The sequence below is a fragment of the Pelophylax lessonae genome, assembly GCF_965119305.1.
Source record: "Pelophylax lessonae genome assembly, chromosome: 3".
NCBI lineage: Eukaryota > Metazoa > Chordata > Amphibia > Anura > Ranidae > Pelophylax > Pelophylax lessonae.
This window is the reverse complement of record NC_138770.1, coordinates 202588237-202613238: the sequence shown is the minus strand read 5'-3', so window position 1 is coordinate 202613238 and position 25002 is coordinate 202588237. Positions and strand designations below refer to the sequence as shown.

The window sequence follows — 25002 nt, the reverse complement described above, 5'->3', positions numbered from 1 at the left end:
TCTCTCTCTCTCTCTCTCAGAAACACTTTGTAACAGTCTCTCTCTCTCAGAAACACTTTGTAACAGTCTCTCTCTCTCAGAAACACTTTGTAACAGTCTCTCTCTTGTTAAGATTTGACTGCAGATACACATTGTATACACTTTGTAACATACATCAAATCTGTGAAAAAGGCACTGTATGTTAAAGCCTTACTCCAACAAAACCTTATTACTTGTACAAAAAGGAGTAAGTAATTAAAAAACTGCCCACTCACCCAGCGCTAGCTTAAAGCTGACAAATAAGATAGCAGCTGCTATAAATAGAATAAATTTAAAACAAGGTGTGAATATAGCTCTGAGGGGCACCCTAATCACACTAGCAGCGCTCCAATGAATTCTTAAGGAGAATCGTATACGACCACTACAATACATATATAAAATACTGAATGTATTTTATATATGTATTGTAGTGGTCGTATACGATTCTCCTTAAGAATTCATTGGAGCGCTGCTAGTGTGATTAGGGTGCCCCTCAGAGCTATATTCACACATTGTTTTAAAACCTTATTACTGTTGGGGAAATTTCCCTGACTTTCTGTCCTGGTGACATACACAGAGCCGTAGTAGTGACATCACCGGGAGGCGGCATTTTTGAAAGGAAGGGGACGGGAGGAGCAGAGAGGTGCTGACAAGTAAGGACATTGCATCATTGAGGTAGGGGGGCTGAGGTGAGGTTACCAATGGTATTTGTATTATGAAGCGTGAGGGGGCTAATGTATTGTCACTGCTGGTCACTGATGCATTAGTGACCGACCAGTGGCACTTAATTAACCCCTTTGTGCTGCATTAGTGCAACCAGTATCAGTGCAACCAGTGTTAATTAACACTGATACTGGTTGTACTAATGCAGCACAAAGGGGTTAATTAACTGCCACTGGTCGGTCACTAATGCATCAGTGACCAGCAGTGGCAATACATTAACCTCCTCATGTTGCATAATACAAATATCATTGGTAATTAAATTAACCACTTGCCAACCCATCACAGTACATATACTGCATACTAGCTACAGGTGTACATCGCTGCCTGTTTCTGTCGTATGCCCCTGTTCTATCTATTTTAAAATAATTTGGGGGGAAAAAGTCATTTTCGGTTTTCGGCCAAGGGCTTCCTGCATTTTCGGTTTCGGTCCAGAATTTTCATTTCGGTGCATCCCTATAAAATATCAAAAATTTGTCAAACTATCACTGTTCTAAAAAATGGTCTTTTAATGCAGTGGTTCTCAACTCCGGTCCTCGGGACCCACCAACAGGCCAGGTTTGCAAGATAACTAAATTACATCACAGGTGATCTCATTTGCTGCTCAGTGATTGCAGTATTCTAGTCTGCATCCCCCAAGGTAATACTTAAAATCTGGCCTGTTAGTGGGTCCCGAGGACCGGAATTGAGAACCACTGTTTTAATGGACTCAAACTTGGCTCTGTCAGGCATGGGCCCTTTCTTTACCGTACCCAGTAGAGAGTTCTCTACGCCCCGTGCCGCTGTGTTGATTTGTAACTTCAAGAGGCCACCGGCTGTTCCTGGTTCAGCCAGTGCGCCTCCTGATGATGCAACACCAACTCCCCCCCCCCCCCCCCCCTCCTCCTCCTTACTGAATAAAGCAATATGCCTCCTGGGATATGCACGTCACATGTCCCAGGAAGCAGGAGGACCATGCATGGCAATTGCGAATGACATATAAGGGGAGAAGTGGTAGTCGTTATGTTATGCTCCATCTGACGCCGCCAGGTTGACACCGCTGTTCAAGAGCTCAGTGATGCCCTGGTCCAGATCTGGGGGGAAATACCCCAGGACACCATCTGTCTAAAAAGGAGCATGCCCTGACTTTGTCAGGCATACATACAAGCACCATTTTGAGTTGCTGCAGTGAAATGTCAGCAAAATGGACTATTCATTTTTTCACTTTGGATTTCAGGGTGTCTTTGAATTCAGCCCTCTGTAGTTTGATATTTTTTCATTAAACACTGTCTGTGGCATCCTTTTTGTTTCTAACACATTCACCCAGTACAGATATCCAGCATGATAGTTTTCCCTATTATTGAGATCTGATGCGTTTTCAAAGTGCTCCTTTAATTTTTTTGAGCATACGTATGTATGTTTTTTTTTTTTTTTTTTTTTTAATAAATATTGTGTGTGTTCCGAGTAATTTTCTGGCAAAAAAAAAAAAAAAAAAGCAATGCCAGAAATGACCTGGTATGTAACTGCATGGGTTGTCTTGCAATGTGAAGGTTTACATATACTTTACCACTTGCCAACCAGCCGCCACACTTTTACTGCAGCAAGTCGGCTCTATTACGCAAAACAATGTTTCGTGCAATAGCCAGTGGGGGCGCGCGCGCTTATTGGCCAGAGGGGGAGTCAATCAGCGGGTCTGGCAGAAGCCATTTCCGCCAGCCACTCATGCTCGCTCCCCATAGAGACAGAACGGTGGTCTGCCTATATAAGAAAGGCAGACCGCCGTTGTGTCAAAGATGAACACAGAGATTCTTTGTTCCTGCCATTTAGGAACACAGATCTCTATGTTCAATTAGCAAGTACCTTCCCCAGACAGAAAGCATCCCCGAGGCACACATTTAACCCTTTGATCGCCCTGGTGTTAACCCCTTCCCTGCCAGTGTCATTTGTACAGGGACAGTGAATATTTTTAGCACTGATTACTGTAGTAATGTAGTAATGTCACTAGTCGCCCCCCCCCCCCCCCCCAAAAGTGTCAGGTGTCTGATCTGTCCCCAGCAATGTAGCAGTACAAAAATCACTGATCGCCGCCATTACTTGTAAAAAATAAATAAAATAGATAAAAATGACATCTGTCCCATAGTTTCCAATATACACCCTTGGGAATTTTGTTTTTTTTTTTTTTAGCAAAGAATGCATATTGGCCTAAAACGATGAAAGAAAATTGATTGTTACATTTTTTTTTTTTTTTTTTAGATTAATTTTTTTTGGGTAAATTGTCACACAACCGCTCAATTGTCAGTTAAAGTAATGCAGTGCCGTATCACAAAAAACAGCCTAGTCATTAAGGGGGTAAAACCTTCCGGTCCAGAAAATAAATTATTTTAATTTAACCCTTTTTTTTTTTTAAATACTCTAATACTGTTTTGTGTTTCAGGTTCTCCCACCCCACCATTGAACATCACAATGGCAACTGAGATTGGTTCACCCCCACGTTTCTTCCACATGCCACGCTTCCAACACCAGGCTCCTCGTCAGCTTTTTTATAAACGTCCTGATTATGCACAACAGCAGGCAATGCAGCAGCTTACCTTTGATGGCAAACGTATGCGAAAGGCTGTGAATCGTAAGACTATAGACTACAACCCGTCTGTTATCAAATATTTGGAGGTAATGTACAATCATTTACTTGAATGTGATTAGCCATTTATGCATTTTTTTTTTTTTTTTATTTTGTTATAGCTCTCAAGACTCTTGATACTTTATTTACTCTGGATAGCATCAGTAGTTAAGTAGCTCTTAAGTCCTGCCTGTAGCCATCTGCACATTTCTTCTAGGATTTTGAATATCTCTTATGGTGCCTTCTGAATGGTAGAGCTGTCAGTTTTGGGTTTAGGGTCACACTAATATTGTAAGTCCACTAGAGACCAGCTAGGAATTGCACTGTTCAAGAAAAAATTGCAGTTTCAGTGCAAATCTGCAGGTACCAAAAACTGGTTTAGGCGCAGAAGCTTTAGGTTGTGGATAAGGTAAATATTTTGCTGCAGGGCTTAAAGTGATTGTGCAGTCTTGTTTTTTTTTTTTTTATTCTATTAAAATAACAAACATACTGTACTTACCTGTTCTGTGCAGTGGTTTTGCACAGGGCAGCCTAGATCCTCTTATTGGGTCCCTGGCTCGAGCTTCTGGCCCCTCCCTCCTGTTAAGTGCCCCCACAGCAAGCAGCTTGCTTTGGAGACACCCGAACCAAGCCGCAGCTCCGTGTATCTATTCAGACATGGGGTGGTGGTTTGGCCCGCCCCCTCTTTCCCTTTTAGCTAACTGACAATGGCACCGCTGCTGTCTCAGCCAATTGGGAGGGAGAGTCCCGGATGGCCAAGGCATTCGGGGACATCGATGGATCGAGAGGGGTGCTCAGTTAAGTATTAGGGGGGCTGCTGCATAACTTTTTATCTTCATGCGTAGAATGCATTAGGATAAAAAAAAACCTGCGTTGTAAAGGCAGGTAGAGTAGGGCCTGTGGACTGTGTGTTATGGTTAAGTGTTGGGATATAGGAACTTTTATTCAATTAAACTGGTTTGTACTTGTTCTGGACAGTCACTCCTTAGCTCCTTTCCCAGCAATTTTGGCTCCTTCTCTTCTGTGTCTGCTCCAATAGCAAGCCGCTTGCTATGGAGGCAGTTGTTCAGGCTCGCTAATGAGGTCAGCTGTGTGTCTCTATAGATATGTTAAGACATTCAAAGGCAGCTTTGTATTCTGTGAATGAATACAAATCGACCATTGATTGACCGATTTGGGGAGCATGATGTCATCAGCCCGCCTCTACCAAACAGAGGTATCTTTTTATTAGTTCACAGAATACAAAGCTGCCTATGAATGGCTGAGGGATGCTCAGACTGACTCCTTTTTTTGTTCCCAGTTTGGGACAGGAAGTTTGTCTTACAGCCAGAACCCAGGATTGTGTACTGTATGGAGTTAAAGGTACATGCAGTACATACAACGCTGGAACCTAGAACTGAGTACTGTATGTAACTGAAACTTAGAGCCAGTTCAGCAAGGGAAATAGTTTGGACCACCTTGATCCAAAAAATCTTAAGTCACAAGAAACCTAGAGATCCACTTTAAGAATAGTGTGCAGCATGGGAAAGGGGGCGTATTTTGAGGTAATGGTAAATTCAATTTTGAGAACGATTAGGTTCTGAAAATGTTATTCTCCTGGCTGTCATTGGTTTTGGGTTTTTTTTTGAATTGCTGTCCCAGAGCACACATGCAGTAAGTAAAGTTAGAACACTTGATTTGCATACTTCTTCTGGGTCACTGACTTGGGAACCATTGAAGCCATTGGATAACGGTGACGGCCTACAAAATTCTATCGGTACAGGTTTCTTTAAACCTATTATAAAGGATTTGATTTTGTCTGCCACTGCTTACCTTCTCTTTTGGTATTGTTGGTTGTCTGGTTGTATTGCTGAAGTTTGTTACGGACACCAAAGCTACCTATCCATACTTCTCAGTGGATAGGATACAGCAGCTTAATAATAAAAAATGAGGATTGGATTAAGTTGGCAGTACTCATTGAGAAACCGTGCTTCCACACAATAACACGACTTGCAGTATACAGTTTGCTGCAGAGGAGCTATTGAATCCCAAGATCCACTGTGAAAAGGGATGGCAGAGAAGGTTCTTTGCAGGAAATCCTTTCTTTTTTAGATAAAGGAAGATAATGCTACATGTCTGTAGTCTGAATCACACTGCAGACATTAAGCATTCTACATGCTTGCATAGTAATTCCAGAGTACCATTTACTGTGCATAGTGATGGGATGGGCTCTGCAAGTAACCCTTTCTAATCCAGATAAAACTGGCTGCATAGCAGCTCCCTGTAGCCCAGGGAGCTTGTGTAGGACAATCATCAGGTCTTGTGAGAAGGTATGCGTCTACAGATGAAGTGTTCATGCTGCATTGCCCTTCAATGAAAAATAAGAGGTGTACATTTTAAAAAGTTGCATAAACAAAGTGTGGCAAGAGTCATGGTTCATAAGCTCACTGTTCTACTCAACAACACTCCCACTAAAGTTCTTGAAGTGTGGGCACCATGACTGGATTATAACAATCATCTTGGTCTTGACCTGTTCCCTTCTCTCCCTTTTTAGCTCTCTTGGTGCCATTCTAGGAACTGGATGCTCGACTGGGTCCTGCAGACTACCAATCCTTTAACCCTTTCTTGCCTTTTTGTTCTTCTGCATTTTTTTTTTTATTAGCATTTGCCTCCTATTTTAAAGCATTTTTCTCTTACGTCCTCCGACAGTCGCCGCCCATTCACACAGTCTTCACTAATGGGGTATTGCTTCCTCTCCGCAGGAGTTTCTAGGCAAAAGACTTGTAAAAGAACAATTCATCTACATAGTCACACTCATGGGGGCTGTCCTTCTAGTCCAATACCCCCCTGCAATAGCCATCCCAACTCAGTTTGTCTTCTGCCTAGCTTAGGAGTGGATAGGCTTCCCTGTGCTTGGGCTACAGTCTCAGCTTTCTTCTTTTTCTTGGAAGATTTATTTTCTAAAAATGTCAATCTTTTATTTACATTGCTAGCTGTTTATTTTGTCAGCTGTAGTTAGTTGGATCTTCGGATGAAGACGGCATTTGCGGAGCTGGGAATTGGACTGACCGTCCTGGTTCTCCAGGACAGAGAATAAGATGGAATACCAGCCTGCCATCGAGGTTTTCGCAGGCTATGTGTTCGCCCTGGCCTCGCAATCGACCCATTCCTGTCCTCAGGGATGCAGCTTGTGAGGTGGCTACCTCACTGGACACAGCATAGGTTCGTCCATGCACTTCTAGTGTCCTGCGTTTTTTGGCTGACGGCACTCCCCTGCCATCTGAAGGTGGGCAGTTTCCCGTTTGATATGAGGCACCCCACGCCATCGGGAACAGGTAAGTACACTCGGTGTGGGGCCTCTGTCTGGGGTCGGCAGTCCTGTGTGTCTGTGGTGTCCCCTATTTTTTGGGCTCCCTAGTCCCGGGCCCTGCGGGGGTTTTATTCTCTCACAGCAGCGCTGTGGGGTGTTTTGGGGATCCCTCTCCTAATGTCACTTTAGGGTGCTTGGAGGTACAGACACATGCGGCGACCGCTGCGGGGTTAAAAACTGCCTGTCCGCCATTTTAGGTGTGGGCAGCATGTCTGGCTTCACTGTGGGCGCTTATACAGCATGCTATATAGTGTATTTTGGCGCCTTGCGGCACCATCTTGTGTGTGGCAAACGATCGTTCCGAGCACGTGTCAGCGGCCATCTTGCCGAAGCCTCCCATTAGTTTCTATAGGCATCCATTTTCCCTTGGTCTGCAGCCTTCGTTCAGCCTCCAGCGGTGACATCACTTCCTTCCTTCTCTCAGAGCCGACCGAAGGAGCTGGTAACACACTTGGGGGGGGGGGGGGGGGGGGGGTTCTGTCCTGCTGTTTCTTTCCTACTTGTGCATTCTTCCTGGCCAGTTTTGTCCCTGCGGGGTGTCTGTGTGTCACAGTCCTTATAGCAGTGTGCTGCGGGGGGCCGCCGCGCTCTTAAAGGGCCAGTAAAATTTTTTATTTCTGCTATGGAATCTCAGGACAGCAAATTCCCTCCAGCTTTGGTGGGGGATTCAGGTTCCTCTGAATCCTCTGCCCTGACTAATTTGTCTGTTGTTGTGGCAACTTTGGTGTCAAAAATGGATGTGCTGATGTCTGAACGGGCTGCTAGAAAAAGGCCTAGGATTTCTTTTTCTTCTAATTCTGAATGTGACATGGTTGCTGTAGATAGCGTGGCCCTTTCGGGGTCTCGCTCTTCTCAGGACCCGCAAGAGTCCAAGGGGGAGGTGGAGGTTGCAGGGGTGGATGATTCCCCCCCTGGGTCTAAACACTACATTTGGAGGATGAGCCCACTCCTCTCTGCCCCGCAGAGTTTCACCATAAGGTGAATGAGCAATGGCGTAGTTTAGTTTAGTTTCAACTTCTCTACCCTTTTGCGTCTAGTACGGTTGAGCGCTGGTGTGTGCCTCTTCAAGTGGATCACACGGTAGCCAGATTGAACAAGGCTGCTCTGGTCCCCACCGAAGATTCCCCGGTGTTTAGGGACCCTACTGATAGGAGGCTAGAATCTCTTGCCCGACATCCCTATATGGTGGCGGGTTCCATGCTCAAGCCTATTTTTGCCTCTGTTATGGTGGCTCAGGCTGTGGTGGATTGGACCAAGGTGCTCAAACGCACCCTCGTGGCTGATTCTGCCCCCCCCGCTACCGTGGAGATGGTGGATCAGATTTCTCAAGCGGTCATGTATTTGTGCGATGCGGCCTTAAATGAGGCCCCTTTAGCTGCGCGCCTGTCCAGTGTCGCGGTGATTAACCGTCGACTTATCTGGTTGAAAAGCTGGTCGGCTGACCAGAAATCCAGGAAGACGGTGGCTGATATCCTCTATGCAGGGTCTCGCCTTTTTGGGGAATCCCTGGATGAATTGGTTAAAGGAGTCGCTGGGGGTAAGAGCACTCTGCTGCCCCAGAACCCTAAGGGTAAGTTTTTCCGCGGCAAGCGGGGCTCATCCTTTAAACTTAATCAGGGTTCCTTTCGTGCCTTCAAGGCGCAGAACAAGGGAAAACCCTTCAAGGGCCAAGGTGGCCAGAAAAAGCCCTGGTTCGGCAAACAAAAATCCGGCCAAGCTGGGACGGCGGCTCAGTCCGCCTCTGCCTGAAGGGGCGCCCTCACCCGTTTCAGGGGTGTAGGGACGTTTGCGCGGTTTCCTCCAACCTTGGCTGCTCCGGATCACGGACAGGTGGGTTCAGGAAATCATTCAATCAGGGTACAAGATCGAATTTCTTTCACGGCCGGCGGACAGATTCTTTCCATCAAATCTTCATTTGACCCCAGGGTGGTTGCAGGACCTGCGTCAAGCGTGGCAGGATCTCCTAGCCCAGGGGGTTGTTGTCCTGGTGCCTCATCGGGACAGGTTTCTGGGTTTTTATTCGAATCTGTTCACTGTGCCCAGAAAGGAAGGCAAAGTGCGTCCGATTTTGGACTTGAAAGCTCTGAACCGCTTTGTGCGCGTTCGGAAATTCTGCATGGAATCACTCCGCTCGGTGGTGGCCTCCCTGAATCCGGGGGAGTTCCTGGCCTCTATAGACCTGAAGGATGCGTATCTGCACATCCCCATTTTCGAGGGTCATCAGAGGTACCTCCAATTCGCCATCGCGGAGGATCATTACCAGTTTGTCGTTACCTTTCGGTCTCGCTTCGGCTCCACGGGTCTTTACCAAAGTGTTGGCGCCTGTACTGGGCCTGTTGCGGGCACAGGCCATTGCGGTCTTAGGTTATCTGGACTATCTCCTGTTAAGATCGAGTGCCAGTCAGACCCTGCTGCGCGATCTGTCCACTGCGGTCCAGACGCTCCAGGAGTTCGGTTGGACAGTCAACATTCAGAAGTCGACCTTGTTGCCTTTGGTTCGTCTCCCATATCTGGGAATGATCCTGGACTCTGCTCAAGCAAAAGTGTTCTTACCGGAGGACAAGCTCCGGACCCTACAGGACGAGGTCAGGTCCCTCAGGGACACCGAATCCTCGTCACCCCGGACCTGTATGCAGTCACTGGGGTTGATGGTGTCGGCCTTCGAGGCGATACCATTTGCACAGTTTCACACGCAAGCTCTCCAAGCGGAGATCCTCGCCAGGTGGGACAGACTGCCTCAGTCCTTGGACCTGAGAGTGTCTCTGAGTCGCCAAACCAGAATGGATCTCTTGTGGTGGCTTCAGTCCCCGGCTGTGTCGGATGGGAAATCCTTCCGGCCGATTCTGTGGACGGTGATTACCACGGATGCCAGCCTGTCGGGCTGGGGTGGAGTCCTGGGCAACCTGTCTGCCCAGGGCATTTGGTCGGAGGAGGAATCCTCCCTTCCGATAATCATTTTGGAATTGAGAGCGATCAGGCTGTGCCTGATCCATTGGTCGGCTCGTCTTCAGGGCCGTCCTGTACGGGTGCAGACGGACAATGCCACTGCGGTGGCTTGCATCAACCACCAAGGGGGCACCAGGAGTGCCCGGGCGGCCCAGGAAGTGACCGATATTCTGTCTTGGGCCGAGACTCGCGTCCCAACAATATCGGCAGTTCACATTCCGGGTGTGGAGAATTGGCAGGTGGACTATCTGAGCCGCCAGACCCTGGACCATTGGGAATGGTCCCTACACCCGGAGGTTTTTCAGATGCTGTGTGCGAAGTGGGGATCCCCGGATGTGGATCTGTTCGCATCTCTGCTAAACCACAAGGTGGAAAGGTTCGTGGCAAGAACACGTGATCCTCTGGCAGACACCTCAGATGCGCTGGTGGTGCCTTGGCGTCCGTATCATCTGATATATGCCTTTCCTCCGATTCAGTTGTTGTCCAGGTTTCTTCGCAGGTTGGCCTCGGAACAATCACTGGTGATTCTGGTAGCGCCGGACTGGCCTCGCCGGTCCTGGTACGCAGACATCGTTCACCTGGCCGTAGAGCCTCCATGGCAGCTTCCAATGCGGGAAAATCTACTGTGTCGGGGACCGATCTTCCATCCTGCTTTAGTCGCTGGCTTTAACGGCCTTGCTGTTGAAAGCCAGGTCCTGAGACAGGGGTCTCTCCTCGGAGGTCATTCCTACTTTGATCAAGGCTAGAAAAGCCTCGTCTGGTAAGATTTATTACCGTACATGGCAAGCTTTTTTTTGCCTGGTGTGAGTCCAGGGGCTTCTCTACTCGTTCCTACTCGGTGACGAGGGTGTTGGCTTTCCTCCAGACTGGGGTGGACCAGCGCCTTGCGTTGGCCACGATTAAAGGCCAGGTATCTGCCCTGGCTGTTCTTTTCCAGCGCCCTGTGGCATCTCATTCCTTAGTTCGCACCTTTTATTCAAGGTGTGCATCACTTGGCCCTTCCTAGAAGGGAGCCCTTACCTCCATGGGACTTAAACTTGGTTCTGTCCGTGTTGTAGCGTTCCCCGTTTGAAAACATCGGGGAAATTTCGTTGCCTATGCTATCTAAAAAGGTGGCTTTCTTGGTAGCAATCACTTCTGCTCGCAGTGTCGGAGTTGGCGGGGTTGTCTTGCCGTTCCCCTTACCTTGTGGTTCATAGGGATAAGGTGGTCTTGCGCCCTAACCTTTCCTTTCTGCCAAAGGTGGTTTTGGATTTTCACCTGAATGAGGACATTGTTTTACCTTTTGCTTTCTGCGAACCCTAAGTATCCAAAAGAGATTGCATTGCATTCTTTGGATGTTGTCCGGGCGATCAGGGTTTACCTGTCGACTGAATCCTTTCGAAAATCGGATTCTCTTTGTCCTTCCTGAGGGACCTCGGAAGGGTATGGCTGCGTCTGCATCGACCATTGCCAAAGGATCAGACCTACCATTGTACAGGCCTATTCGTTGCGGGAACGGGTTCCTCCCTTCCCTGTCAAGGCGCATTCTACCAGGTCGGTGAGTGCGTCCTGGGCCTACCGGCATCAGGCTTCGGTGGCCCAGGTGTGCAAGGTCGTCGGTGCACGCCTTTTCCAAATTCTACAAAATTGATGCCTAATTTTTGGCTGAAAAGTTCGCCAGTGCGCCAGTGCCATAGGGGACCCTGGTTTGGTACGGGTTCCTAGCTGTTGGGGTTGTTTTCCTCTTGGTTATTTGTTTTCCTGGGTTGCTGCTCCTGTTGAGCCCTTTTTTGTTACCCAGAAGGTTACCTTTCTGCTCACGTAAGGTTCCTTTCTCGGATGTGGGTACTGCGTTGCCTTTGTGACGGTTGCGTTGCCCACCCCTCATGTCTACACTGCTTTGGGACATCCCCATTAGTGAAGACTGTGTGAATGGGTGGCGACCGTTGGAGGACGTAAGAGAAAACGGAATTTTTGTAAAATCTTACCATAAAATTCCTTTCTGAGTCCTCCGACAGTCGCCACCCCCGCCCCTCTTTTGGGGTTTTTCTACACTTTCACTGCTTGCGACCAAACTGAGTTGGGATGGCTATTGCAGGGGGGTATTGGACTAGGACAGCCCCCATGGGTGTGACTATGTAGATGAATTGTTCTTTTACAAGTCTTTAGCCTAGAAACTCCTGCGGAGAGGAAGCAATTCCCCATTAGTGAAGACTGTGTGAATGGGCAGCGACTGTCGGAGGACTCAGAGAAAGGAATTTTAACGGTAAGATTTTACAAAAATTCAGTTTTTGCCCCAATACTTCATTTCTCTAGCGCTCATCGACAGACGTAGTCCTCGGTGATACACCACCTTCGGGTTATGTTACCTCCGCAGGAGCAGGACTAGACAGGAAATTAAAAAGCTCTGGCCACACCCTAGGGGCAGTCCCAGAGGGTATATCCTCTCTCTCTCTGCCTCAGCAAATCAGTTATTTTCTGTCTAGTTAGGAGTAAGGACCTAGACACCTTGCTGGGATCTTAGGTCCTGGCAAGAATTTTTTCTTAAAGGATTTTTTTTAGACAGCTTTTTCTCCAGTGTTCCTGTGAGATCTTCAAGCAAGAAAGCTGAACTGGGCGACGGGCTGGATGTTGAGATCCGGTGGTCACCCCAGTTCAGCCTACGAGCGCGTGCAGGCCATAGCTCCGCGCTGGGTCGGCCGCGACAAAGTCCCATTAAAAGGACTGAACCCGCGAGTTAAACGTCTCGCTGAAACGCCAAAGACCATGAGTCACGGCGTTCGTATCGGTCGACAGCCCTCCCGCCCCGGTGGAGAGGGGTACTGTCAGGAGTTGGTGCCCGCCTGGTTCCGGTAGGGTGAGTAGTATGTTCCCCCTTTCCCTCTGACGGGTTTTGTGGTGAACGCGGGCCCCTCTCGGTATGGTAAGAAAGAGTCCTTTCTATCCTATAACATGTCACAGATCCTCCTACTTTGAGTGTGATTTTTTGTGTACAAAAAGCCAGGAGGCTTGGTTTGGGAGCTAACAATCTATTGTATACATGTTTAAAAGATGTAATCTGTGGCATTCTGGGAATCTTATGGGTTAAGTATAAGCTACCTACCAGTCAGAAGCCACGGACATGTAGACTGCCTTCCAAATCAGATCTCCAGCTATTAGCAGGCCTCCCGAACGGCCATGCGGTCCGCCAGGGGCCGATACCGCCAACCACGCCATATCCCCAGGCAGAGACAGTGTTGTGTGCAGCACACCGACATTCAGCAGGCCACCGCCATTTTTTCTTGCAGGATCGCACGAGCCGCCATTTTGGCGTAGCCTCGTGTCTCCAGCATGGGGGCGGCCATGTTTGAGGTGATCCTACACCTCGTGGAGCTTGGGGGAGGCGCCGGAAGGCGTGCAGAGGGGCGGAGCCGCCTCCTTTCTTCCTGGGCAGCCAGCCAAAAGACTTCCTGTTTGTCAAGACAGCGCTGTAAGCTGTTGCAGTTTAACTCTGAGCATCAAGTGGTGAGCCTGGGGGTCTATCTCTCTCTCTCTCTCTCTCTCGATCGATAGGGATCCCTAAGCAGGTAACACTAAGGGGCTTTTTTGTGGCGCTGGGGGTCAGAAAAGAAAAAAAAAAAAAGTTTTTTTCTTTTCTTTTGAATTATATTATCCAAGAAGTAACTGGAGTTATTATGGACCCTGCCACACATATTCCCCCACCTGTTTCCCTCGAGGGGGCCTCGGGACCCGCCGGTGCACAGAGTATAGAGTCATTTACAGCAATTTTGGAGTCTATGGTGGCTCGGGTGGAGGCGGCCTGTCAGGGACGGGGGTCAAGGAAGCGACCCCCGCCTACCCCTATACCATCTGACACCTCTGACTCAGATTCAGAGATGGTCACGGCAGTTGCAGGTTCCTCTGCAAGGGCTGTTATCCCAGGTAAAGCCCCCTCAGACAGTGAGGAGGACGCTTCTTCTCTTGCTATAATTCAGGAAGAAGCATTGGTGGACGCACTAGTTGTGGCTTTTCCTGTACCTAAATGTTTTGGTAATCAGATTAAAGGAGAATGGGAGCATTCTAAACGTACCTTTACTATTTCCAAGCGTATTGCTAGACGCTATCCGTTTGAGGAATCCATCATTAAGAAATGGACGGTACCACCAGTCGTGGATCCGCCTATTTCCAGGCTGAATAAAGCCACGGTTATTCCAGTGGAGGACACTTCGTCCTTTAAGGATCCGGTGGATCGAAAGATAGAAGCAGAGTCCCGCACATCTTTTCTCTGATAGGGTCAGCATTTAGACCAGTAATCGTTATTGGTCTAGTTTCCCAGACACTTACGGAATGGGCGAAGATGGTACGCCAAGATCTTAGGGGAAAAGATATTCCCCAGGAGACATCTGATTTGATGGAACAGATCATACAAGGGCTACGGTTTATCTGTGACGCAGCCTTGGACACTACTCCCCTATTAGGGCATGCATCTAAGTTAGCAGTGATCCTCAGACGTGTGCTGTGGTTAAAATGCTGGTCAGCTGACCTAGGTTCCAAAAAGACCTTGACCAATCTCCCCTTTCAGGGGAATCGTCTATTTGGAGCCAACCTAGATGAAATCATTAAGGATGCCACTGGGGGCAAGAGCACTTTTTTGCCACAGGCTGCAAAAGCTAAGGGACCTCGCAACAAGCGAGGACCTTTCTTTACCGCCCATAAAGGGCGCCCGGCTGGTACTAGCGGGAAAGGCAAGACTCCTCCAGGAGGGTTCAAGAAGGGGACCAACCCAGCCAAACCCGAAGCAAAGGAGTACACAGCCTGAAGGTGCGCCCCCACCCGGTTTCAGGGTGGGGGGACGTTTTCACCGGTATTCAGGACATTAGATCGAGCATCAACCACTACTACCGGTGCGATTCTTCCCTTCCAACATTTAAGTACCACAGGAAGCGGTAGTTACCGTTCCCTGAAAAGATCTTTTCCTTTACCTTTTCCTAAGATTAGTCCCGATACCTCACAGGAATCGGATCTGGTTGACCAGATAGGCCAAGTAGCCTCTAGTCGGGTGACTTCGGTCCCTGAGGTTCAACCAGAAAAGATCACCTTTCCTGATAACTATCAGGTATCTGATAAATGTGTGGGAACAGAAAACGACCAGACTTTCTCGGATGGTCGGGGCCAGATAGCTCTAGGGACGCCTGGTTCAGATCCAATCAGCGCCAGTGGTCCTAGAAATTCTAGGCTGGCCTCCTCAAGCCGGCCTGGCCGACTTGGACATGTTAGTCGCAGACGTTCCGTGGGAACTTCGTCTCAGGGAGTGTCTGTGGTCTCAAGGACCAATTTACCTTCGTGCTTTACAGTCGCTGGTTTTAATGGCCTGGCCATTGAGACCCAAGTACTGAAGGACAGAGGTTTGTCTACTTCAGTCATTCCTACCCTTATTAAAGCAAGGAAAGCGACTTCCAGCAAAGTCTATTATCACACATGGAAGACTTGTATTGCGTGGTGCGAATCTTTAGGATTTCCTCCACGTACCTATTCGGTGACTCGAATATTGGCTTTTTTGCAACAAGGGGTTGAGCAGAAGCTAGCCTTGAGCACCATCAAGGGTCAAGTTTCAGCATTAGCAATCTTCTTTCAGAAGCCTTTAGCTACCAAATCCTTGGTGCGGAATTTCATCCAGGGGGTGCGGCACCTGGCTCCTCCAGTCCGCGCGCCCTTACCGCCCTGGGATCTTAATTTGGTTTTGTCGGTTCTACAGAAACCTCCTTTTGAAAACATCAGGGAGATTCCCTTGCTTACTCTATCCCAGAAGGTGGCCTTCTTGGTGGCTATTACTTCTGCTCGCAGGGTGTCAGAACTGGCTGCATTATCATGCCAGTCACCATACCTAGTGATTCATAGGGATAAGGTAGTACTTCATCCTAAGCCATCTTTTCTTCCCAAGGTGGTTTCAGATTTTCATCTGAATGAAGATATTGTACTACCTTCCTTGTGTCCTCAGCCCAAGCATCATCGGGAACATGCGTTGCATTCCTTAGATGTGGTTCGGGCAATCAGGGTATACCTGAAAGCTACGGAATCATTCCGTAAGACGGATTCACTTTTTGTGATCACGGATGGCCCCAGAAAGGGTTTGCCTGCATCTGCCGCGACCATTGCCAAATGGATTAGACAAACGGTGGTACAGGCTTATTCTATTAAGGGTCAGAGTCCTCCGTTCCCTGTTAGGGCGCACTCCACTCGAGCGCTCAGTACTTCCTGGGCCTTTCGCCATCAGGCGTCAGTGGTCCAGGTATGTAAGGCGGCCACCTGGTCGTCTGTACATACCTTTACAAAATTCTATAAAATTGATGTGACGGCATCGGCGGATGCCTCATTTGGCCGCAAGGTTTTGCAGGCCGCAATTTGAGGAGACCGGTGGTCTACCTCGAGGGTTTTTTTGTTTGAAAAAAAAAAAAAAAAAAATTGTTTTCTCTTTTTTTTGGTTGAGTCTCATCATTAAGGATGAGCATTGTAAACTTCTAGTTGGCACCGGTTGGGCCTTCTAGATTGGGATTTGATTTCCATTTTCCCACCCCTCAGTTGTGATACTGCTCTGGGACGTCCCGAAGGTGGTGTATCACCGAGGACTACGTCTGTCGATGAGCTAAGAGAAAAGGATTTTACGGTAAGATTTTACAAAAATCCATTTATTCCTAATATGTGCTTGCTCTACCATGTACTTTTATGAAAAGGTATCCTGTTTTCTTGTATTGCTTCCTTTATGTGAAATCACTGGCATTCCTGCCAGCCCCTCTTTTTTCCTAATAAAACACGGACCACACTAAGCAGGAGAGCTGTCAGTTCTCTTGTAATGCTGGGAATGCAGTGTGCTTTCCTCCAATGATCAGACATGTCCCCCCCCCCCCCCCCCCCCCCGCATGCTGCACAGCCACTCACTGGGAAGCTCAGTGTGCTGCTGCTTCTTCCCCCACCCCTCCCGGCTCTTATGCAGCTGAGAACAGAGGAAATGTAGTCACATATAAAAATATACCTTTTTTATATTTTGCTTTTCATTTCTATTTTAAACGGAATGGGCTGTTTTTACAAGGTGATCATTTTAAGTACTAGTCTGTACATATATTGGTCCCTACCATTGCTGGTAAACCACCTATATTGTGTTAGCTTTTTGATATTGTATTCCTCAAGATCTCATATTATTTTTTTTTTTTTTTTTTTAAAGCAGTATGTATACTGCTCTTTGTGCCTTCTCTAACTTTCTATGAAATTATGTTTTTAAAACCAATAAAAACCTCTTGTGAACTAAAAAGCATCAGTGTTCCACCAAGCCTAAGGCAGATTGGACCGAAAACTGTGAGACTGGAGTCCTGCTTTAAGTAGTAGGACTATTTGTATTCTGGCTGCATTTGGAGTATTTCGTCCAGTTCTGGGCACCGGTCCTCGGGAAGGATGTTCTGGAACTGTTGAGTGTCCAGAGAAGGGCAACAAAGCTAATAAAGGGACTAGAGGATCTCGCCTATGAGGAAAGACTATAAGCATTGATCTTATTTTCTCTGGAGAAGAGACGCTTGAGAGAGGATATGATCTCAATGTACAAAAACCGTACTGGTGACCCTAGCATAGGGAGCAAACTATTCAGTGAAAGGGAATACAAAAGGACTTGCTGCCATTCGCTAAACTGGAAGCAAAGCGGTTTAATCTTAAACTGTGTGAAGGGTTATATACCGTCAGAGCAGTAAGGCTGTGGAATTCTTTTCCACAAGCTGTGGTATCAGCGAGGACCACCGCATAACAGGGTTATACGATGTACTATTGACGTAAAAACACACACACACACACACACACACACACACACACACCATAGGTTGAACTCGATGGACTGGTGTCTTTTTTTCTTTTTCTTTTTTCTCTTCAACTTCCCTAACTATGCAAGTATGTACTTGGGGCTCATACACTTCACACAACACTTTTTTTTTTTTTTCTTTGCGTGTAATCTGTGTGTGCTTTTGAACATGTTAGAACTTTTTCTGTAATGCGTTGTATGTAATTCTGTGCACTGTAGCATGTTGCACTGCAATAGAATGTCTGTGCCTCAAATAGAATATGTTCGGTTTTCTCTTTCATTCATGACGGACACAGCGCTCCATAAATCATAACTAGTGGGTTATAGTGCCTCCTCCAGGAGTAGGACTAGGCAAAACAAAAACACCTGGCTACGCCCTTGGGCTGCTCTCAGCTGGTATATAACCCCCCCTCTCTGCTCTAGGTAATCAGTTTTAATATTGTCTAGTCCAGAGTAAGGACCTAGGCTCCTGGCTGGGATCTCTGCTCCTAGCAATTTTCTTCTTCCTTACATCTTTTCTTTGGTTTTCTCAGTGGACTTCTTTGGTGAGCGTGAAGGAAACCTGCAAAAAGCTTGTCCCTTTCAGGTTTTAATTCCTGCAAAGTTTCAGGTGATGTCTGAACTACCTAAGGTCCTCCCTATCCCTGTCCAGGGAATTGATTTACCTAGGTCTGATTCTATTTCTGATCAGGGTGGTCCTTCCTCTTCACAAACTTCAGGGACCACAAGCCTTGATTCACTGGCTGCTGTCACAGTTCTTTCCCATTTTACATACAGGTTCGAAATCTGGTGGTATCCACCTTCAAGACAGTTCTGTTTGCACAGTCTTAGTTGCAGCTCCTTTAGCAGGTTCGGCTCCACTGGAGAATACCGAAGATAGTGGTCACAGGGTCTTCTGACGGATGCCACCAGCGTCCAAGGGCCACGGTAAGCCCATTATCCTCTTCGGCTAAGACTTTTTCTGCAGTTTCTGCGAGGAATCAAGAGCGAGGATCTTCTATCATCCTGGTAGCTGTAATTGTCCCTTGGGGGCTTCCTCTTGGAGAAGATCAGTTGTCCCAAGGGCTGATCTACCATCCTGAGTTAGTTGCTATTGAAAGCCAGGTACTGAGGGATAGAGGTCTGTCTGGATCCGTGATCCCTACTATGGTGAAGGCGAGGAAGTCGTCTTCCAGCAAGATAAATCATTGTACGTGAAAAGCGTACATTTCTTGGTGTGAGTTGATTGGCACTCATCCTTGATCCTTTTCTGTGGCTCGGATCTTAACCTTTCTTTAACAGGGCGTTGATCAGAAGTTTGCCTTGAGTACCTTTTTTAAGGGCCAGGTTTCTGCCTTGGCAATCTTCTTTCAGCGACCCCTAGCCACGCACTCTTTAGTTCGTACCTTCATTCGAGAGGTTCGACATGTGGCCCCACCTGTACAGTCTCTTTTGCCGCAGTGGATTTTAAATTTAGTGCTTTCGGTTCTCCAGAAACCTCCTTTTGAGAATATTCGGGAGATTCCCTTGCCTATGTTATCCCAGGAGGTGAAATTTTTGGTGGCTATTACCTCAGCCCACAGGGTATCGAAATTGTTGCAGTCCCTATTTAGTGGTCCAAATGAATAAAGGGGTTCTTCGTCCCTGTCCATTCCTGCCCAAAGTGGTCTCTGACTTCCATTTGAATGAGGATATTGTGTTGCCTTCCTTGTGTCCCAAGCTTGCATTACCAAGTAAATCGCTTGGCATACTTTGGATGTGGTTCGTGCGATTTGGGTGTATCTTGCAGCTACTGAGTCTTTTTCGGAGTCACTCGCTTTTTGTAGTTATGGCGGGACCAAGTAAAGGGCTGGCTGCTTCTTCGGCTAACCTCTCCAGATGGATCAGACAGACTGTGATGACCCAGGCCTATTCCATTAAATGTCAGGTTCCACTTTTCCCTGTCACGGCGCATTCTCCTCCGTTGCTGAGTGCTTCTTGGGCCTTCCATCACCAGTCTTCAATATCCAAGTTTGCAAGTAAGGTAGATACTTTGGCATCTGCAGACGCTTCTTTTGGCTTTAAAGTTTTCCAAGCTGCTGTTTTGAGGGGCTGTTCCCTCTTGGGGTGTTTTTTTTATTTTAAACCTTTATTTTTCAGACAGGGCTCCTGTGACTCGGTTAAGGCTCCTGTGTCCTGGTTATGGGCTCCTATGTTTAGTCTTGGGTTATTTTTCCCCACCCCTCACTTCCTTTTTGGCACTGCTTTTGGACGTCCCACTAGTTATGATTTATGGAGCGCTGTGTCAGTCTGAGTGAAAGAAAATTGCATTTTTGTACTTCTCGTAAAATCTATTTCGGAGTTAGCCACAGCACCATCCCCTCTATGAAGTTCTGATACTTCTAATACTGCTTGCTACTAAACTGATTACGTAGAGCAGAGAGGGGGTTATACCAGCTGAGGGACGGCCCATGGGTGTAGCCAGGTGTTATTATTCTGCCCAGTCCTACTCCTGGAGGAGGCAATATAACCAACTAGTTATGTTATATGGAGCGCTGTGTCAGTCGAACGCAGAGAAATTGATTTTACGGTAAGTACAAAAATCCCATTTTTTGCAGTGCACACCAGTCCAGGACAATAAGCCAAATTTCTTTCTTCTAACAGACCAAACAAAGCCCAGTGGTGCTGGTGTGAACAATTCCTAAGTGTTGGTTTCTTTTATTTTTTATTTTTTGCCTTGTTAAATGTTGAATTTTATGGGGGTATAATAGTTACATGCAACCTATTGGGTTGAGGTTAGGACTCTGTGCAGGCCAATAAAGTTCTTCCTCCCCAAACTCGCTCATCCTTGTCTTTATGGACCTTGCTTTGTGCATTGGTCCAAATCATTTGGTGGAGGGGGGATTATGGTGTGTGGTGGTTTTTTTTTCAGGGGTTGAGCTTGGCCCCTTAGTTTCAGTGAAGGGAACTCTTAAGGCGCCAGCATACCAAGACATTTTTGACAACTTTGTTCGTGTCCGTTTTTAACTTTTTTTTTTTTTTTTTATTGCTGTCACAAGGAATGTAAATGTCCCTTGTGAAAGTAATAGGCAGTGACAGGTAATCTTTTTGAAAGGGGTCTGAGGTATGCAAGACCCCAAACCCCTCCTGCCTTCATCATTCAAAATGCCAAGTTTGGCTGTTTTGAATACTGTCTTTTTTTAAATCTGACAGTACAACCACTTAAAGCAATAGCAGCAAGTTTGTGGCCAATACGATACTTAAAAAAACAAAAAGTGAATATCGGTCTCCTTTAACTGGCCGCACAGATTAATCGGTCAATACTTCATATGTATGTAGTGTGTGTCACCCTCCTAGGTAGGTGCTAGAGGGAGTATAGTTTTATCTTTTCTGCTTACCAGAAAAATCACCAGGTAAATCTATATTCTCTACCTACCAGAGAGCAAGATCTGCTAGTGAGGTCTGCTTAATGTGCTCAGATGCAACTCAGTCTGTCTGCAGAGTGTTTCACACTGGTTCAATAGGGAGGCATATTGGACAGTGGGAGGAAACCTGACAAATGAGTGCACAGGCATTTACTACAGTCCTCGTGATTGGCAGAGAAAAGTGCCTTGGTTCATGCTGGGATACTGTATAAATGCCAAAGGCACATGTGCTCGGGGCTTTCAGTTGGAGAGCGTGGTCCTGGAGGGAGGGGGCGGCTGCCCCTCCTCTGTAGAAGTTGCCATGCTGCCTCAGGTGGTCGACCTGAGAGTCAGAGAGGAGCTGAACCAGGAGTTCCTGCAGAGCTGACTGGAAAGGAGACACTGGAAAGGATCTGATTCTGCATAAAGGAAGTACAGATCTGTTATAGGGCCTGTCCTGAGAGGGCTATCCCTTCAGCTATATGAGTCAGTGGACGGATGTCAGTGAAGGGGATGCAATAGAGTGTCCTGAAGATAATGTACTTGCATCAAGTCTGCTGCTAGAGAGGGCAAGACGACCTAACCCTTCCATACAAGTGGCAGTATGGTTAAAGCGGTGTGACTGCTTCCACAAGTAGCCTGGTGATCCCAAGTGAGTGTTGTCCTTATCAACTGTAAATAGTTCAAGTTGGAGTATTCCCTTCTCCCATCCAATTTCCACAATAAATACCAATAACCAAACCCCCCAAATTCTTTGAGTAACGAGCAACAGGGAGTAAGGATGGATGTATAAACTGTCCCTAAGTGACTGTCTGTAGGTAATCAGAGGAGGCCCAATAAGTCATCATACAGCAAGCCCTATGGGGACAGTGATGTATAGAGATATATGCACACGCAGACGAGAGCATGTATGTAAAGCAAAAATGTACTTAAAGTGAAGCAATACCTTTTTCACTTCTCAGTGTATGTAAATACACTAGCTCTATTGGAAATCTTAGTCAGCTTTACATGTCATTGCTCCCAAACCATAAGTGACAGGGATATCAAACTTGGGGAGCACATTAAGGGGACCCAGGACTACGACATGGTAGATTACCTAGGCAAGCTGGCCAACTCCAAAATCTGATATGTTGTAGTCCTGGGTCCCCTCTTGGTGCTCCCCAAGTTTGGTGTCTCTGGTTCGGGAGCAGTGCTATGTCAAGTTGACCAAGATTTCCCGTAGACGCCAATGTGTCCGTGTTCGTGAGTGTACGTATAGTGGGGAATGGCTGTATGAGACCTTTTACGATAATAGCAACACGTGGTTTTAGTTAATCATCCTCCTATGTCTTGATCTTCTGTTTAAAATGTTTTATTTTCCTCTTTCAGAACCGAGTATGGCAGAGAGATCAGAGAGACATGAGAGCCATCCAGCCAGATGCTGGTTACTATAATGATGTAAGTGTTCCCCTACATATACTTGGCTTTTTCTGTTTTGATACTTGTATCTAATTCATTTGAAGCCATTTACCATTTTATATCTTATTAGTATTTTTTTATTTTAGTAGTAGTTTACAAAAATGCATTGCTTTTAATGAAAGTGTTTTGTTTGAAGAGCCAACTGGATTTCTTATAAGAAAACCCAGTACGTACTACTTGACTGCTGTATGGCCTCAACATACGCTGATCCATTTTATGCCTTGGTTCAGATGTGGACACACAATCTTAGATGGTGGAGGGCGGCAAAATTAGTTTTCTTCCATGTAATGACATGTCCTGTTTTGACAGTTTTTAACAGTGTGCTCGGGTATGAAATTTCAAACTCAACAGTGAGCCAAACTGAGTGGACTTTTTATATATATATATATATATATATATATATATATATATATATGCTCTAGTCCCACTTCATGGGATCCCTTACCGTATTCAGTCATCTGATGTCTGGGATAAACCCCCCCCCCCCAAAAAAAAATAGGAAATCCCAGGTTCTGTGTGTTTGTTTTACTTATTTATTTTTCTTTTGTAGTTGGTTCCTCCTATTGGAATGCTTAACAATCCACTGAATGCGGTCACTACAAAGTTTGTTCGAACCTCCACCAACAAAGTGAAATGCCCTGTCTTTGTAGTTCGAGTAAGTATCCTTAGAAAATGGTGTAGGATTAAAGCAGTCGGTTAACTACAAAATTTGATAAGGTCTTGGCTTTAGTTATATTATGTTCTTTCATTTCAGTGGACTCCTGAGGGTCGCCGCTTAGTTACTGGAGCCTCAAGTGGAGAATTCACTTTATGGAATGGACTGACATTTAATTTTGAGACCATTTTACAGGTTCGTATTCAACTTGTTGTCCTAGGTGCACTGTTATGCCCTAGGTGCACTGTTATGCTTATGTGCAAACCAAATTATTTTAGAGTAAATGTTTTTTTTTTTTTTTAGAATAATTAGAATCAGAATAATTAGCTGCATAGTTTATATACAAAAGAACATAGATCATTACTCCATTCTGTTTTGGGCTGCCTGAACTGCATACGGACTTCAAACATCTCTTGGGAATTTTAAATGTCAATATATGGAGTATGCTTAGTTTTCCACAATATATAAATAAAAACTTTCAGTAGGGAGTAATAGGCACATTGCACACACAGCCATTTAAGTGCAGACGTGCCTGTGAAGAAGGGCCCCATTGAGTTCAGGGATGAATGACTGGAACACAAAAGACCTGCCTTTCATGCATTTATCCCTGAACGTATAGGGCACTAAATGCATTTACCACTTGGTACAGCATTCAGCTACAGCCTGTCATAGACTTTGATGGTAATCAGCTGCAGGCCGGGGTGGTTGGACGCTATGCCTTTCCCTTCCAAGTCCACTAAAATGTCAGGGGGACACACTGGAGATCTCACTTAACCTCCAGGCAAAACTTTTCTAGAGGAATATTGGGAAAGGTTTATAACCACTGTTGGGTTATAATCACCGTCAGTATCTCGGTATTTCCATTTGTATTATTTACCCCTACTTTAGCCCTGGTCACCAGAGCAGATAGTGAAATGAAATTTTACAAAAGTGATGGTTGACAGACGTAGAGGGTATGTCTTCTTTTGCAGACATTTGAATCTAGTGTAAATTTCCCCTCACTTTGTGGTGGTTTGTACTGATTTCCCATCTTGTCTGGGGGGGGGGGGGGGGCACATACAGCCCTTAAACCCTTGAAATGATCCTTTACCAAAGGGTCAGCAACTCTTCTCAATCTAAAAAAAATAAAACTTTAGCTGGAGTTTCACCACCTCCCCCAATTCCTCAATTTATTGTATTTGGCTTGTTAAACCTCAGATGAGACTGTCAGCAGCCTGTTCCAACAAACTGAAGTCTGATCAGAAAATGCATGCCAGTTGTGGCTTTGAGTTGTCTGGCCATGTTGTACTGTACTTGTGTGTTTTCCTGTACCATAGAATGTAATAAAAAAAAAAAAACATTCATGCAAGTGATAACTTTGCGTTAATTATTTGCAGTCCTGCCAAGCTTCCAGGGAAATGGAAACCTGCTGGTAGCTCTGGAGAGTCTATGCTGCAGATTGGGGGGGGGGGGTGCAAAAAGTGATCTGAAATCTGCAATAGGTCACATAGAGCTTATGTATAGAGGCAGGCTTGGAATAAATTCTGCAGTAAAATAATGAGCATTTAATCAAACACTTGTTTGTAAAATGTACTGTTTTTCAGGGTTCTCTGCAGAAAATATTTTTGTTCAGTAATAGGATTTTAAAGCCAAACTCCAACTTTTCATTCATTTTACATAATTAGTTTGGGTCTGACCCAAACAAACTGTCCCTCACTAACGTGAGGCCTCTGGATGTGCTGTATAAACTGTATGTAGCTGAGGCTACATATAGCATACCGCACTGTGTTCCACACAGTCTATCACAGAGGTGCTTAGACATTCAGAGAAAGTGGTTTTCTAGCAAAAAATACAAAGCTTCCTCTGAGTCAGAGAGGCGGGCTGATGATTTCACAACCTCTGACTCAGCCAGTCAGAGTAAACGTTGTATTCATTGCTTGAATACTACTTTCTCTGAATTGCTGAGTGCCTCTGCGATAGATTCTACGGTGTTCCCGGTATGAGACGGGAAGTCTCGGCTCCAACTTGGAACACAATGTGGTACACTGTACTTAACCTCGGCTAAATGCAGTTTTATACAGCACATCCAGCGACCTCACAAGTTAATAAGGGACATCA

The 25002-nt window shown here is 46.2% G+C and overlaps 1 protein-coding gene across 1 annotated transcript in view; it reads left to right on the top strand.

The window, feature by feature from the left end:
- WDR33 (WD repeat domain 33) overlaps nucleotides 1-25002 on the top strand; it is a 257209-nt gene that overhangs the window by 42936 nt on the left and 189271 nt on the right. Inside the window, exons 2-5 of the mRNA XM_082249874.1 lie at nucleotides 3152-3384; nucleotides 22161-22229; nucleotides 22801-22905; nucleotides 23005-23100. Of these exons, the coding sequence (XP_082106000.1) occupies nucleotides 3181-3384; nucleotides 22161-22229; nucleotides 22801-22905; nucleotides 23005-23100 (474 nt within the window). The 5' untranslated portion in view covers nucleotides 3152-3180. The remainder of the gene's footprint in view (nucleotides 1-3151; nucleotides 3385-22160; nucleotides 22230-22800; nucleotides 22906-23004; nucleotides 23101-25002) is intronic.